Genomic DNA, 17,515 nt, shown 5'->3' on the forward strand with positions numbered 1-17,515 from the left:
CAAAGCTCCTTTCTGTGACTCTAAATAGCCTCTTCTCTCCTCTTCTCTTCCTTCCCTCCTCCCTCCCTCCCTCCCTCCTTCCTTCCTCCCTCCCTCTCACAGTCTCTCTCCCCCCTCTATCTCCCCATCTCTTTCTCGCTCTTTGTCAAGTTCTTACTCTGCTTTCACTTGGTCCAATATGGACAATATGGCAACCACCCAAGAGTCTATCTTTATGATCTTACTGTTGCAGTTTCACCACTGATCGCAATCTCAATATCTCTCAGTTCAGTTGCTTGAGAGATTAAATCCAGTTGATAGCTGGCCACTTAGTAGAATTAGCTGGATGACTTTAAGTCAGGCGCCCACACATTAGACGTCTTATTTTTCTGCCACCCAGAATTGGCAAACCAATTCATGTTCCGTGTGACCCAGGTGGAGTTCTACCCTGAGCCACAGGGACAGAGGAAATAACTCCGGCCTAAGCAGTTCAACATGACATCACTGGCCATGGAAACTGGTTCAGGGTATGCACATAAGTCAGACTTCAGGTGAGGATTCTGAGATAAAATATCCTCCATCTTCTGTGAGCATTACAGGAGGAGATGTTCACTCTTCCTTTAGATAGTGTGATGTGGTGTTGTGAGGTACAGATCTTTAGCAATCTTTTTGTCACATTAGAAGGGGCCAGACTGAGCATGAAGCCAGCCCAGAAAAACCCAAATCAAGTTTTGGAGGAAAAACTCAGTTATATGATATTATCTGACTCCTGACTCCAGTCTTGCCTGAAGCTGGTTCTACCCTAGGACATTTTCATACCTATACATTCCTTCATTGTTTAAGCCAGTTCAAGTGGATTTTTCTGTCACTTGCAAAAAAAAAAAAAGTCACACTGATTTGATTTTCCACTCACCTGCTCATTTATGGAGCTGGGCTGCAGAGAGCACGTTCATGTTTCAAGTGGGAAATGATTCTTTCAGAAGGTGATTGATCCAAACTCTATTCATCTGAGGCACCTGGACAACTCAGAGGTATAAAGTTGGCTAAAGCATGTTGCCATTACAACTGAACTCGTAAGAAATGAAAAAATATAGAGTTCAGTTCTGATACTGAATTGCTTTATCGTCTCTTCTAAGGAATTTTGATCATGTTTTTCATCACTTCATTAATTTTTTTTCAATTTTTCTTCAAAACAGTTAACTATTCTTCTTAGAAACAGCCACAGGCTGTGTTGGAAACATCTCAAATGAGCTCCTTTTGAATTATTCATGTGAGAAAATCTCTATAGATATCCAGAAATAGGGTGCTTTTCTGTCTCCTCAGCTTAAAAACAACTGGCTGCATTTTGCTAAAAAGAAAAACTGTTTGAATTGAGACCGGATTTGAAGAACATCACCCCATTTTTCTTTCCATAGATCAAATTTGCTGGAGAAAACTTGGGGGGGGGATAGAACTATAATAAAACATTTGCCTCTTTCTTACTATATGTTTATGTATGTGTTTCTTACCTGTTAGAGATTATAAATAACTAGAAGGCAGGCAGCTGTCTACTCAACCCAGCTGAACATTTTTCTAGCACGATGCCACAGTATCTGGGCAAATGTCACTAGTGGTAGATGTCAGCAGAGCTCTGGACTGTGTTTACTCCTCTGCTCATTCCTTTCTCTTTCTTTACAAGGAACGCAAATTTCCCAAGTTTGTATCCAAAGAAATGGAAAACATGTACATTGAAGAGCTGAAGTCATCCGTCAACCTGCTCATGGCTAATTTGGAGAGCATGCCAGTTTCCAAAGGCGGCGAGTTCAAGCTTCAGAAACTCAAACGCAGCCACAACGCTTCCATCATTGACATGGGTGAGGAGAGTGAGAACCAGCTCTCCAAGTCAGACGTCGTGTTATCTTTCTCCCTGGAGGTAAAAGCCCTAGACCCTTGAAAGTTTCCTGGCATCGCAGGCAGGACATAGGTGATGAGATGCATCACAATCAGCTTGTTTTCCTCCTTGCGCCCCAGGAGCAGTTATTAAAATAACAGTTTGCTAAGCGTAGCTCAGCTAATCGGCAAGTAATTTCCCATCTCCAGGAGACCATACTTTTCCTTAGGAAATGTAGTCCTAAGAACCACTTACTAAATTTAATGTTGGATTACTTTCCCCAACTTAAAGCAGTGCTTAAGGATTTTGTAAATACCTTGTGCAATTTAGAAAGTTTAACATTTTGGCAACCTGTGTTATGAAAAAAGCAATCTAGCATCATTTCATGGTAGGTTGTCCATTTTCTCTCCCATTCTCTCTCCCTCTGGCTGCCCCATTAGAGAGTCCCTTGTTGCAGTGGAGACTCTTTTAGTTTGTCTCATCACCCCAAGAAAGAACCCGTTTTGGCCAGAATTGTGGCAGAAGGCTCAACATGTCAGTATTTCTCTGTAACTTTTACTCACATGTTTGTTTATCGTGCATATAATCTAAGGAGTGGATCTGATCTAACTACATCAGAATTATTGAAAACTGGTTCAATATGCACATTTCCTGCACCACCCAGAACTGTTGACCCAGAGCTCTAGAGGATGAGAATATAAAATGGTGCAGTCACTTTAGAAAACAGTTTGGTGGTTTCTCAAAAAGCTAAACATAAAATTACCATGTGATCCGGCAATTCCACTCTTAGATATCTACCCAAGAGAGATGAAAACACGTCACCACAAAGACTTGCTTGCAAATGATTATAACAGCATTATTCATTATAGCCCAAAATGGAAACAACCTAAATGTCTATCAGCTGGTGAAAGGGCAAAATGTGGTTCATCCATATGATAGAATACTCTTCACCAATTAAAAGAAACAAGCTACTGATACATGCTTTAATTTAGATGAATCTCCAAAACATTATGCTTAGTGAAAGAAGCCAGACACAAGAGGCCACATATTGTTTGATTCCATTGATATGAAATGTCCAGAAAAGGTAAATATCCAGAAACAGAAAGTAGGTTAGTGTTGCCTGGGGCAGGAGGTAGAAACGGGCGTAAGGGACCTTATTGGGGGAGATAAAACTGTTCTGAAACTGATTTATAATGATGGTTTCTACAATCTAGTAAATTTATTTATTTTTTTAATATTTATTTATTTATTTGGTTGCACCAGGTCTTAGTTGCGGCAGGTGGACTCCTTAGGTGTGGCTTGCAGGCTCCCTAGTTGCGGCACGTGGGCTACTTAGTTGCAGCTCGCTAGCTCCTTATTTGCGGCACGTGGCCTCCTTAGTTGTAGCATGCGAACTCTTAGTTGCGGCATGCATGTGGGATCTAGTTCCTTGATCAGGGATCGAACCCAGTCCTCCTGCGTTGGGAGCGCGGAGTGTTAACCACTGCGCCAACAGGGAAGTCCCTAACTCACTGTATTGTATACTTGAAATGTGTGAATTATATGATGTGTAAAATATGCCTCAATAAAATTGTCAGGAATAAAAGCTCCAGGTGGAGTATAGCCCTGGAATGTGCATTTTAATAAACTGCCCAGGTACTTCTTACACACTCCAAAGTTTGAGAACCATTCGTAGCATATGAAAGCTCAAAACCCCAAAAAGATTTTATGATAATCCAACATTTAGGGAAACCAAGAGAATAGATCAGATTTCTATAGATTTAATTAAAATTTGTGAAGACTAAATTAATATTTGAGAACATCATTAAGGCTTGCTGTGAATTAACTGCAGGTAATTTGTTTTACTGTGCTCAGTTCAGATTGAGATAGTCACATTACAGGGTTTTCAACATGTATTTTGCAGGTGGAAGAGACAGTATTCAATTAAATATAGAGCACTTGGTGTGTGAAAAAATCATCAGTGTAATTTCACAGAAATTTCCTTTCTTTTTTTTTTTAATACTGCCACCTGAGATACTGAATGCTTTTTCTTAGGTGTCTTTGAATTTGATTATTGCCAATTAAAGGTGGCAATTTATTCCCTACTGACTCTTGTCTTCCTACTGAAAGGTGGGGGGGAAAGTGGTTTATTGATTTTCATGAAGCTTTTAAATCTTCAATTTTCTAATTCTTCATCAGTACTCAATATTACACAGCTGATTATCTAAAATATAGATGCGGGTGAATACCCAACCATACTCCCAGATGTACATGATTCAAACAGGCTGTAACTTGTAAGTACAAGTACCGAATGAAATGCCCTAGGGTTCCCAAATACTGTTTAATTAGAACACTAAATTGCACATCATGCTAAACCAGACAGCAAAAGGCATTGAGTATCTATTTGTGAATGTGTTTTGGCAGACACAGTTAGGGGGGTAAAAAGAGAGAGAGAGAGGCCTGTCATAGCATCAGGGCAGACTAGGTTTGAATTTGCAGGTTGGTACAAGACATATTTTATGTAATTATAGAATTGCATGGCTAGAAGGGACAGCAGAGAATAGTTACCTGGAGTGAGAGAACCGAGGTCCAGGATTACAAGTGACATGGCCCTGGGTGGGTGGAGTGCTCTGATGAAAAATAATAGGTATTTGTAGAATCCTTCACCGTCATTCACTCAGTGAATCCTCACAACAATCTTTCAAGGCATTTGCAGATGTGGAAACAAAGCCTTGGGGTGGTTAAGAACCTTGCAAATGATTACACAGCTAGTGAAAATGCAGATTCGGGATTTGAACTCATCTTTAAAATTCTAAAAATTGTATTCTTTCTCCAGTGCCTCTCATTTCTTTTCATTTGATGGTTCTTTCCACCCAGTGTAAAAATTTCAATTACATACATCATCTCATATGATCCTCACACAACGGCCATGGAGAGAGAGAGAACACGTATCATTATCCCCACTATACAGATGAGGAAACTGAGGCTCAGGAGATTTGAAAGAAAAATGCAGTGACTTCAAGGTCAAGATCTGCCCAACATCACATGAGTAGTACACTGGCTTCTGGATCAGCAGCATCAATATCCACATCATCAGGGAAATGGTTAGAAATGAAAAGTCTTACATACACACACTACTCTGTATAACACAGATAACCAACAAGGACCTCCTGTATAGCACAGGGAACTCTACTCAATATTCTGGGATAACCTATATGAGAAAAGAATCTGGAAAGGAATGAATATATGTATATGTACAACTGAATCACTTCGCTGTACACCTGAAAGTAACACAACATTGTAAATCAACTATACTCCAACACAATTTTTTTAAAAAAGAAAAAAAATGAAAAGTCTTGGGCTCCACCCCAGACCTGCTTGTCAGCAACTCGGGAGGTGAAGCCCAGCCGTGTCTGGTTTAACCAGCACTCCAGATGATTCTGATTCACACTAAGTTTGAGAACCCCTGGGCTATTAAGCAGCAAAACTGACCTGTGAATCCTGATTCAGTGCCAGCCCTATTGTACTTCCTTGCATCAAGCCCATTAAAAAGCATACATTTTTTGCACACCCACATCCTTCTCCTTGTGTAATGCCATTACCTCTTTTGGAGTACAATCCAGTAATTTTTTTTTTTTAATATACCTTGGTCTTTAGAGATCTCTGATTGTGAGTCATTTGTTTCCGATTTTTAAATCAATGTCTCTGTCCTCTCCTCCCCTCTGTCCCCTCCTCTCCTCTCTTCTCCCTTCTCTCTGATGAGTGGCAGCACCTACCACTAAATATGAAAATAGCAGGTGATTGAATGGGAGTTTGAGGGTAGTGCTGGGAAATGCCAGGAATTGTAAATGATATAACTTGTTCCATCAAAACACCAGCCTTTTCCCTCAGTCTAGACAGAGAGTATGCAACTGCAGGCTTTTTTTTTTTTTGACCCAACAATGTTGGCCTGCACAGAGTTTGTGTATTTTATTTCTCCCCTTTAAAATTATTGTCAAAATTTCAAAATCAGATTTCTGACTTTGATTCTGATTCATATTTCCATTTCCCAGTAGGAGAAATTGTAGTATTTGGCAACTCTGGACTGGGGTAAAACAAGGCAACAATGGGCTGCAACTGAGTAGCAACTGCTCCCTTTATTTTTTATTTTTTATTTTTTTTAAACATCTTTATTGGAATATAATTGCTTTACAATGGTGTGTTAGTTTCTGCTTTATATTTATTTATTTATTTTTATTTTTGGCTGTGTTGGGTCTTCATTTCTGTGCGAGGGCTTTCTCCAGTCGCGGCAAGTGGGGGCCACTCTTCATCGCGGTGCGCGGGCCTCTCACTATCGTGGCCTTTCTTGTTGCAGAGCACAGGCTCCAAACGCGCAGGCTCAGTAGTTGTGGCTCACGGGCCCAGTTGCTCCGCGGCACGTGGGATCTTCCCAGACGAGGGCTCGAACCCGTGTCCCCTGCACTAGCAGGCAGACTCTCAACCACTGCGCCACCAGGGAAGCCCACAACTGCTCCCTTTAAATGGAGTGCTCCCATTTGCCACAGTCCCCACTACTCCCTATTGTATCTCTGACTCTCACGCTAAATGGTACTTGCCCTTTGTCTTACCACTTGTGTTATCACTTATTTTATTGTAAAGAGGAAAGTGAATTCCTTGGCCTATGTGTCCATCACGTTCTGAGTTAAAAACTAGACTATATATATATATATTTTTAATAGGAGAGTCTATTTCTTGTGGAAATGAAAAATCATCTTATATGTGTGTGTGTGTGTTTTTAATTTTTATTTATTTATTTATTTTTGGCTGTGTTGGGTCTTTGTTGCTGCGCGCGGGCTTTCTCTAGTTGTGACGAGCGGGGGCTACTGTTTGTTGCGGGCACGCAGGCTTCTCCTTGCGGTGGCTTCTCTTGTTGTGGAGCACGGGCTCTAGGCGCACGGGCTTCATAGTTGTGGCACACGGGCTCAGTAGTTGTGGCTCATGGGCTCTAGAGTGCAGGCTCGGTAGTTGTGGTGCACGGGCTTAGTTGCTCCGCGGCATGTGGGATCTTCCTGGACCAGGGCTCGAACCCGTGTCCCCTGCATTGGCAGGTGGATTCTTAAGCCCTGTGCCACGAGGGAAGTCCCCATCCTATGTGTTTAACACAGAAAAGAGTAGCCCGTTTCATATAACCTGTCTAGCTCCTATGAGCATCTGAGTTAGTGAACCTTGTCTTTCCATCTGCAAGGCAATGAGATACACTATGAAGAATTGTATCTTCATGCTGGACTTGTCCCAGCATGGCTGGTAGAAACCTGATAGAAACTATCAGATACCTGTTGGGGTTTCTTTTGTTTTTAAAATTTATTTATTTATTTATTTTTGCCTATGTTGGGTCTTCGTTTCTGTGCGAGGGCTTTCTCTAGTTGCGGCAAGCGGGGACCACTCCTCATCGCGGTGCGCGGGCCTCTCACTTTCGCGGCCTCTCTTGTTGCGGAGCACAGGCTCCAGACGCGCAGGCTCAGCAATTGTGGCTCACGGGCCCAGTTGCTCCGCGGCATGTGGGCTCTTCCCAGACCAGGGCTCGAACCCGTGTCCCCTGCATTGGCAGGCAGATTCTCAACCACTGCGCCACCAGGGAAGCCCTGTTGGTTTTTTTGTAACTTCTTATGTATATATTTTCCCCGGGTGATGCTGCCCATAGACTTTGGCAATAACCTCTGCTGTGTGTGACTCTGTTTCCAGGTGGTGATCATGGAAGTCCAAGGCCTCAAATCCTTAGCTCCAAATCGCATTGTATATTGCACGATGGAGGTGGAAGGAGGAGAGAAACTACAGACCGACCAGGCCGAGGCTTCAAAACCAACGTAAGTTATGTTTCTCCGTGGTTTGTCTTCCAGATTCTTCTCATTGGCACCATTTTGGCCAACTGCAGATTAAAGGTTTGGTTTCCCCAGCAGGTTATATGAGACATACACCTTGTTTATTTTCCAAACAAAATGACTTGACTACATTTTTATTTGGCAGCCTTAATAAGGTTTCCAACTCCTTCAGAGAGGAGAACAGAAGGAAATTTAAGACACAGCCTCCTTTCTGGAGGCTCTATGTATCACCTTAGAGAGTTTAGTCACAACCTGCAGGCTTCAATAGGATGTGTAGGAGAGTTTGATAGAAATCTGTTTCCATTATATTTACCAAATAATATTTGGTTTATGGTATGTACAGTTTTTTATCAAAATCTTTCTCTGTGCCACAGTTATGACTATATCAGCAAAGCAGTATGCTACATTAGGCACAATCTATTAATTTGTTAGGTCAACACATATTTGTCAAATGCTCACTGTGCCTGTGTACAGGGTGCTGTTGAACAGTGGAAAGGAAAATAGTCCCTGTTGTTGCCCTACAGAGCTTATAGGTGAGTGGGGGAGCAGAAACATAATTGCACAAATTTATAGTTACAAATAGATATAAATGCTGAGAAAGAAAGAGTGCTTTGTGAGGAGACAGCAGGGGGACCTGAGCCAATTTGTGGAGACAGAGTCGGAGTAGGCCTTCTTGAGGAGTTCTAAGACATTTGGTCTAATATTTAAAAGTTGAGCAAAGGGGTTGGGAGTAGAAAGAACATTCCAGGCAGAGTCAGCTTGTGCAAAGTCCCTGTGGTCAGCAGAGACCCTGTGGCAAGGAGGCATTGAAAGAAGGCCAGTGGGTCTGGAGTCCAGAGAACGAGGTATGCCATAAGCTGCCAGTGAGGCAGGAAGGGGCCACACCATGAAGGACCTTGCTAGGCCCCGGAGAGGAAGGATGGGCAGGTATGATTAGATATGTGTTCTGAGAAGATTACTCTGACTGCAGTGGAGAAGACCAGAGTCGATGCAGGAGACCAGTTAGTATTCTATTGCATTGGTTCCCAGGAGCGATGATGATGAGAGTCAATAGACTCTCAGGCTGCAAAAATTCTTGAGAGATCACCACTCTCTTTCCTCCCTCCCCACTGCCTCTCTCCTTTTCTTTTCTATCTCAATTAAACCAGCCGAGGCTAATGAGCATCTTTTTTTATTGTTGTTTATTCAGAAGAAAGTCATAAAAAGGATAACCCATAACGGCAGCTCACTGCCTCTCTTCCCTCAAAGCACTACGAGCTGTTTGGCAGAACAGGAATAACGTACCAGGATGTTCAAACAAAATAGTTCAAAGAAAGCACTGAATGTTTCCCTGACTAGAGAAAAATCTGAGGGCATTGTATGCCTTCAAGTTGTTCTTTGCATGAATAGGCGAAGGCCTCAGATGCTCAGATCTGGGTGAAATTAACAAGTGTATGGAGGAGGAAATGGAAACCAAAGCAACTTGTCACACACCGTCCTTCCTCCCTTTTTGTAAACTGAGTTTCAAACTGAAAATGAATGCAATTTCTTTTTTACCACCGTTGATAAAAATCCCAGTTTTTCCCCCAGCTGTCACCACAGCCCGATCATAATCAATGCTATTATGCTGTTGCATTATTTATATGTGCCTTTGAAAAATGTGTCATGTAGGGGGAAGAAAAACCTCTCTGGTGTTTACGCTAACCTTTTAAGAAGTCGAGCCCAATATGGTATCATATGTTAGAGAAGGAAGGAGAAAGCTCTGATTATTCTAACAGGCTGTTGTTTCATTTAGGCTATTTTAACTCAAAATGTAATTCAGTTTATTGGGTTTAAAGGTTTCAGTTACCGGAGTAAATGATGCGCTGATTTTCATGTGCGTATGAATGTTTAAAACAGAGTTTCAGGTTAGAAATAAATATGGAATGCTTTGGTTGATCTACCTGATATGCTTGTATTTCACATATACACTTACTCATATCCATCCACGTGCATTATGTCCATATGAATACATCTCACACTGAAGAAGTGTAAGTTTTTTGTTCCTCTTCAGTCAGTGAGGGGGTATTACCAAAACCCCACAGAGGGCTTGTTTGTTTGTGTTTTAATACAGTAAGAACGCAACTTTCATAACTCGCGTCAAGTCAAATCAGTCTGTAGTGGCTATCCAAAGTGCCGTGTTGAGAAGTGTTCTGAAGCCAAGTCTGTATTCAGAGGAAAATAATGCATGCTTAACTCACACAGGAAGAGGTACACGTGCCCTTTTCTTGCCATTTCTAGTGTATCTCAAAGAGATATACCCAGGGTGTGAAATCTACCGAAATTCATGTCTCTTCCTGTCTCTTCTTTTCTCCTTTCTAATATATATACATCCTCCTTATAACCTCTACTCAGCTGCCTTCTAAAGCCAAATTCTCCTTCCACTTCTCTTCTTTGCCGTTTTCTTAGTCGTAGTTCACTGCTAATACTTCTCCTCTGCCTCCCCTTTTGTCTTGAGAGCATGAATGAGCCTGTTTGTGCAGGTGCATTTTCTTCCTCGTCTCATGTTTGCACTTATTCTGCATCCTCTCCATCATTTCTTTTCTTTGAAGCTTATATTTCTTCTCTTTTTCCTCCCTGCTTCTACTCACAGTTTTTCCCATTACTAATCTCTAGCTGTCATCCCTGCTACTTGATTTTGATTATCCCAAAAAGTACCCTTTAGAGGGTCATCTTTCATGTGTCCTAATAACTCCACTTCATCATCTGACAAATTTAGCCTTTTTCCTGCCCTCTTCTCTTCTGATTCTTGTCTTTGACGATTCCTACAGCTAGCCAATGTCCATACTTTATTGATACATTCTAAAACCAAGATTCCATTGAAACCTGTTTTATTTACTGCTTATAAATTCTCTTGTTGCTGCTACCAAGTATTTTACCCAGTAACTGGAACTCTAATATCTTATCCTATCACGCGTCTACAAGGAATTTGGCTTTTTCTTTTTTTTCCAAGTACAGTCACAAATGCAGGAGTACACTGCATGACCCAGTTTGTCCAAGAGTGTTTTTTAGAACTCTAATATATAGACTACTCCAAGAAAAACAAGGATGGGGAGAGCGGTATTACGGTCAAGTGAGGCTGGGAAATGCCAGACATTACATTGTTTCTGAGTTATTCACAGCGTACTTTGGCATTTTAAAGGCTTTGAGGATTTAATCACAGAAAATAAACCTTTTTACCTTTGTTTATTCATGAGTTTCCCAAACTTTTTTCAACTACCACCTATTAGCATCCATTGGAAATACTGTTCTATATGGTTGAAACCTAGCAATGGAGGGTCCAAGCTCTCTGTCACCTCCTTTATCAAGGTCACCTCTTCACTTACAACCAGGGCCCTGCCCCCAAGTGGTCATTTTGAATTAGGTGCATAATATAAGAAGGCTGTTTTCATGAGTGAGATATGTTTTGTGGTTGGAAAACATGGCTCTGTGTGTGTGTGTGTGTGTGTGTGTGTGTGTGTGTGTGTGTGTGTGCAGCCCCCTCTCATCCTTCATTTTACCAGTCTCTTTGCGACACATGGGTTATTTCCAAGCTGACTGTGGATCCTCTCAATGCTGTTCTCCTCCTCTCCTGGGTTTTTAACGCAGGAAGCCAGAATATGAAAATCAGAATTTTTCACGAGGTGTATTTACTTTTTAAAATATTGCCTCCATTTGTGAGACACCATTGCTGCTTCTGGCAGGAAACCACTGAGGGTGCTGAGGCAGGTTAGGAGTAATTGAAACCCTGTTTTGCGATGAGCAATCTCAGGGAGTCATGGAAATGCAGAAGGGAAATACCTTGTGGATTCAAGAACCCAGATATATTTGTCCACCTCCTATGAGATAGAGCAGAGGAATTTTCTTACCATAAGACAATGTTTTTCTTTTTATTTCAATTTTTGTTGAAATATAGTTGATTTACAATGTTATGTTAGTTTCAGGTGTACAGCAAAGTAATTCAGTTATATGTATATATGAATATATTCATATATATACATATATACATATATGTATATGTTCTTTTTGAATATTCTCTTCCATTGTAGTTTTTTTTACAAGATATTGAGTAGAGTTCCCTGTGCTATACAGTAGGTCCCTGTTGGTTACCTATTTTATATATAGTAGTTTGTATCTGCTAAGCCCAAACTCCTAATTTATCCCTCCTGCCCCCACCTTCCACTTTGGTAACCATAAGTTTGTTTTCTATGTCTGTGAGTCTGTTTCTGTTTAGTAACTACAATAAGTCCCCTGCATACGAACAAGTTCCATTCCGGAAGTGCGTTCGTAAGTCCAGTTTGTTCATGAGTCCAACACAGTTAGCCAAGGTACCCAACTAACACAGTCGGCTATATAGTACTGTGCTGTAATAGGTTTATAATACTTTTTACACAAATAATACATAAAGACAAACAAACATTTTTAATCTTACAGCACAGTACCTTGAAAAGTACAGTACAGTACCAGCTACATCACCGCTGCTTTTATGCTTGCTTCTGGACATGTGGGCTTGAAATAAAGATGCTGTACTACTGTACTCTACACAGTACTGTTCAGTAAAGTACACAAAAGCACAACAACTTGTAGAGGATGCATGCACATGGCAATCTACACCAGAAACATGAACTAACTTACGTGATTGGACGTGCAAACTCACGTTCGCTTCTTTGAAAGTTCGCAACTTGAAGGTTTGTATGTAGGGCACTTACTGTAGTTTCACTTCTGTCATATTTTAGATTCCACACATAAGTGATATCATATGGTGTTTGTCTTTCTCTTTCTGACACTCTTCCCTTAGTATGATCATCTCTAGATCTATCTTAGTATGATCATCTCTAGGTCTATCCATGTGGCTGCGAATGGGATCATTTCATTCTTATTTATGGCTGAGTAATATTCCATTGTGTATATATACCACTTCTTCTTTATCCATTTGTCTGTTGATGGACACTTAGGTTGCTTCCATGTCTTGGCTATTGTAAACAGTGCTGCTATGAACATTGGGGTTCATGTAGCTTTTTGAATTAGAGTTTTCTCCAGATATATGCCCTGGGGTGGGATTGCTGGATCATATGGTAGTTCTGTTTTTAGTTTCTTAAGGAAACTCCATACTGTTCTCCATAGTGGTTGTACCATTTATGTTCCCACCAATAGTGTAGGAGTGTCCCCTTTTCTCCACACCGTCTCCAGCATTTATTACTTGTAGACTTTTTTTTAAAAAAATTAATTAATTAATTAATTAATTAATTAATTTTGATTGTGCCAGGTCATTTGCAGCTCACGGGCTCCTTAGTTGTGGCATGCAAACTCTTGGTTGTGGCATGCATGTAGGATCTAGTTCCCTGACCAGTGATCAAACCCAGGCCCCCTGCGTTGGGAGCACAAGTCTTAACCACTGTGCAACCGGGGAAGTCCTTACTTGTAGACTTTTTTGATGATGGCCATTCTGACTGGTGTGAGGTGATACCTCATTGTGGTTTTGATTTGCATTTCTCTAATAATTAGCAATGTTGAGCATCTTTTCATGTTCTTTTTAGCCATCTGTATGTTTTATTTGGAGAAAGTGAATTAATTTAAATTTAAAAAAATTAAGTAAATAATAGCACAGGTGGTACCTAGATATGATAAACTATCATGAAACTATCTTGTGTTGGTATGTGGAAATGGCATAGATTGGGAAGACGATATGCAAATTAATTTGGGAGAAATGATGTAAGGAAACCTGATACATTCCCTGAGTACAAGATACACTCCCCAATGACTTTCTCAGTGTTTTCTTACAGTGCATGTTACCCTCCAATGAAAGCATGTCCTGAGGACTAAATACAAGAGAAATTTAAGTAATTTTGCTGAAAAGAAAGGCAGTTTGAGTTAGCAGCCCAATATTGTGCTAACTTCTCTGAAATTATATTCTTCTGAGTTGAAACCAAGGGTGCCACTTGGTATTTGATTATTTAACAGCTTTATTATTCCCTGACAAACCATGGGCTTTATGATACATGGATTTCATTACTGTCAAGAATTTGAAAATACAATCAAACCATTTCCTGCCATTTTCCAAGAGAATAAGAAAATAAAATACCCTAACGGGTAAATCTTGCTATAGCCCTAGCATCTTCTAATGGCATCTTATCTGATGAGAACATATTTTAAAAAAAAAAAAAGAACAAAACACAATGACTTGCTATAACATCTTTCTTCTGTGAAATATATTATTTGTCCTAATGGCACAATTCAGAGTGGGTTGGGCTTATTATGCCCAAATTATTCATAGAAATACAGTTCCATTAAATCGTCCCACATTAAGTCAGTTACAAAGTTAGAAAAGGAAGTCATGCCGTCCAATTTCTTTCCTCATGTATCATCTTCTTAATGGTACTTCCTTCCTCAATTTAGCTAAAAATGTTTTCTGTGTACTTGGAATGGTTTAAATGGAAACAGAGTACATTTCCTGAATGGCCCCTTTGAAATTTAGGTATAAGGGAATGATGTGAAGGGTAGGCACTTACATTTCCTCAACAAGTGTACATGGGGTGCTCTACTTGTGACCAACTAGTACTGGGGCTACAGCCATGAATAACAGCTCAAGCCTTGGCCTCATGGAGCATACATTCTAGTAAAGGACACAGGCAACAAACAAGGAACAAATAAATATACAAGATAATAACAGAATGTAATTTGGTTCCATAAGAAATGGACAGGCTGCTACAGTACAAAGTAATGGGAACGTATATTACGCAAGTGGCCGAGGAAGCTCACTCAGAGTAGGTAATGCGTGACTTGATACCTGAAGGATGAGAAGGATCCAGCCATGAGAAGAGCTGGAAAAGCATTCCTGGCATAGGGAACAGCATGTGCAAAGGCTTTGAGGTAGGAAGGGACTGGATGTGTTCCCGGACTGAAAATAGAGCAATGGGAATAGAGATTAGTCAGAGAGGGGGAATGCGCTACAGGAAGAGTCAAAAGATCAAGGCAGGACCAGACAACTTGGGGCCTTCTAGGCACATGAAGGGTCTTCATTCCAAGACCATGGAGAAACCATTGGAAGATTTTAAGCCAGGGAGGGTACGACTGGATTTCCATCTTGAAACCTGAAGCCTCTTTACGGCCCAGAGTAAACTTGAAATGACAGGTGTATTGGTTAACAAATAGGGAGCACATACTGTTTGCCAGGCATTAGTGTAAAGTAGGGGATAATACAGACATGGCCCTCGATGTTGTAGAGCCTGGAGAAAAGCTGGCTGGAAACATCTGAGTGCCTGGGCACAGAGTGATCCATTCTTCAGGAGCCACTATAGCTGCTGAGAACTGCAAAGCCACCAGATGGAGAAAAGAGGGAGTCCTCCTGAGATTCAGCTTCTTTCTTGTCTACATTTCTTGAAACTCCAGCTCAAGGTCACGGTCCAGAAGACATTTATGTAATACTGAGTGAAAGCTTGGATACCATTTCTCTCATTTTTCCTTTCTGAGGAAAAGGCTTAGCTTCATTCAAAGTTAATTAAATCATAAATGGTAAAGGCCAACGCTGACCCAGAAATTCAATTTTGCTAGGTTCCCTGAAGACGTGTGGGTTGGGAGGAAGCACAATTCTAATCACAGTTTGGGATGCTCAGAGACCAGAAAGCGTCATCCAAAAGCCACAACTTGTGTTGAAAGCCAGTTTGTGTTTGCTTGTGAGCTGGAAGGTGAAAGTAGGCTGGCTGCTAAAACAACAATCAGCAGGGTCGCCGGTAGAAAGGAACAGAATGCTAGAGAACAACCTTTGGAGAAGGTGCTCCAAGTGCTGCATCCTCAGTTAGCCACCCTCTCTTATGTAGGTCACCAAGCTTTCTGGCTTTACCGTGTCCTGATAAGTGGTATCCAAGGCTCCTTCTCTCTCAAGAGTTTTATAGTTTTTTTTTTTTCCTTCATCTAGCTAATCCTGAGAAGAGCCATAATGGTAGAACTTAATGCAGAATATTCAGGAATTGCAAGTAACAGCGAGTTGGTGAAATTTCTAGAGTTGGTAGGGGTTTCAGAAGTGGATAATCGAGTGGCGACTGGAGTTTGGCAGTTAGACAGTGATGCCCCATCCAGTTGTGAGACATCCGTGAAAGGTCTGATTTCACGAGGAGTCCAACATTGGGTGGGTATGAAACAAGGATGTATTTTTTAATAGCCCTTTAAGGACTAAGTGACAGTAAGTCCTTTTCCTGTCTAGTTCAGCTCCTTGAGTACCTTGTCTGAGCTTACTTGCCAGTTACATCCGATGATGACATGAACTGAGAACTGGACCGATTGCCCAATCACTGTTCAGTGGAAATTCAATTCAATACATGTCTCTCCAAGTGTGAAAAACTGCTGTAGTTGTTATTTAGTGATCAGGAAAAATATAGGATGGAATGTCATACCGTCACTTACCTGTAGGAATGAGATACAGCCCAGAAACTCTAAATTCTCACTAATAAGAAAACAAGAGAGGCTTGGTTTATATTCATTGGTGCATAGAAGCAGTACAGTGTTGTGGTCAAGAACACAGAATGGGAAGACAAAGTGCTGGGTCTGAATCTCAGCTCTGTGACCTTGGGCAGGTCACCTAACTCTTTGTGCCTCATTTTCCACATTCTTTTTTTTTTTTTTTTTTTTTTTTTTTTAATTAGAAGACTATCCTTTATTTATTTATTTTTGCTGTGTTGGGTCTTCGGTTCGTGCGAGGGCTTTCTCCAGTTGCGGCAAGCGGGGACCACTCTTCATTGCGGTGTGGGGACTGCTCTTCATCGCAGTGCGCGGGCCTCTCTCCATCGCGGCCCCTCCCGTTGTGGGGCACAGGCTCCAGACGCGCAGGCTCAGCAATTGTGGCTCACGGGCCCAGCTGCTCCGTGGCATGTGGGATCTTCCCAGACCAGGGCTCGAACCCGTGTCCCCTGCATTAGCAGGCAGATTCTCAACCACTGCGCCACCAGGGAAGCCCAGTTTTCCACATTCTTGAGAAAATTAAATGAATTAACATATATAAAACTCTTAAAACAGTGCCTGTCACATAGTAATCCTGCTGGCTATTATTATCATGGCTTCATTCTTGTTGAGAGGGAGAAGGGAGGAGGGAGGAGGGAGACATGCAAAAAAAAAAAAGTGATCTGAGAGTGGCATTGACATATGTACACTACCAAATGTAAAACAGATAGCTAGTGGGAAGCAGCCACATAGCACAGGGAGATCAGCTCGGTGCTTTGTGACCACCTAGAGGGGTGGGATAGGAGGGTGGGAGGGAGATGCAAGAGGGAGGAGATATGGGATATATGTATATGTATAGCTGATTCACTTTGTTATAAAGCAGAAACTAACACACCATTGTGAAGCAATTATACTCCAATAAAGATGTTAAAAAAAAACAAAAACAGTGATCTGAGTCTAAAATAGTAATCACTAACATTGATCCAACACTTTCTATGGGCCACGTACTATACTAAGTACTTCATAGTCAATGTCTTATTTAATGCCCTACTGAAATTATAATACAGGTACTATTGTTATTCCATTTTGCTGATGGAACTACTGAGATTCAGAGAGGTTAAGTGACTTGGTCAAAGTTGCACAGATAATACATAGCTTAGCCAGGAGCCGAACCCAAAGGCTGTACTTTTTGCTCATTCGGCTCCCCTGCCTTTCTGAAAGAAATCACTTCCCTAGAAGAAAGTCTTTTAATTAGCATTCACTACTCAGCAAAACTATTTAAGAGGGCTCATTTCCTTTCCATAAACTCAGTTATTTTGTGGGTTAAATCACCGCCCCTATTTAAATGGTGATGAATGTGCTGGCGCACAGGTGTTCCACGTCTGTGCAGACGCTCGGC

General features: G+C 41.2%; 1 protein-coding gene across 14 annotated transcripts in view; it reads left to right on the top strand.

Annotated features, from left to right (window-relative positions):
- CADPS (calcium dependent secretion activator) overlaps positions 1 to 17,515 on the top strand; it is a 482,411-nt gene that overhangs the window by 228,601 nt on the left and 236,295 nt on the right. For all 14 annotated transcript variants that reach the window (XM_057554533.1, XM_057554534.1, XM_057554535.1 and 11 more), the window contains exons 5-6: positions 1,658 to 1,891; positions 7,550 to 7,671. In XM_057554533.1, coding sequence (XP_057410516.1) covers positions 1,658 to 1,891; positions 7,550 to 7,671 — 356 coding nt within the window. The remainder of the gene's footprint in view (positions 1 to 1,657; positions 1,892 to 7,549; positions 7,672 to 17,515) is intronic.

The sequence above is a fragment of the Balaenoptera acutorostrata genome, chromosome 10, assembly GCF_949987535.1.
Source record: "Balaenoptera acutorostrata chromosome 10, mBalAcu1.1, whole genome shotgun sequence".
In the NCBI taxonomy this organism is placed as follows: domain Eukaryota; kingdom Metazoa; phylum Chordata; class Mammalia; order Artiodactyla; family Balaenopteridae; genus Balaenoptera; species Balaenoptera acutorostrata.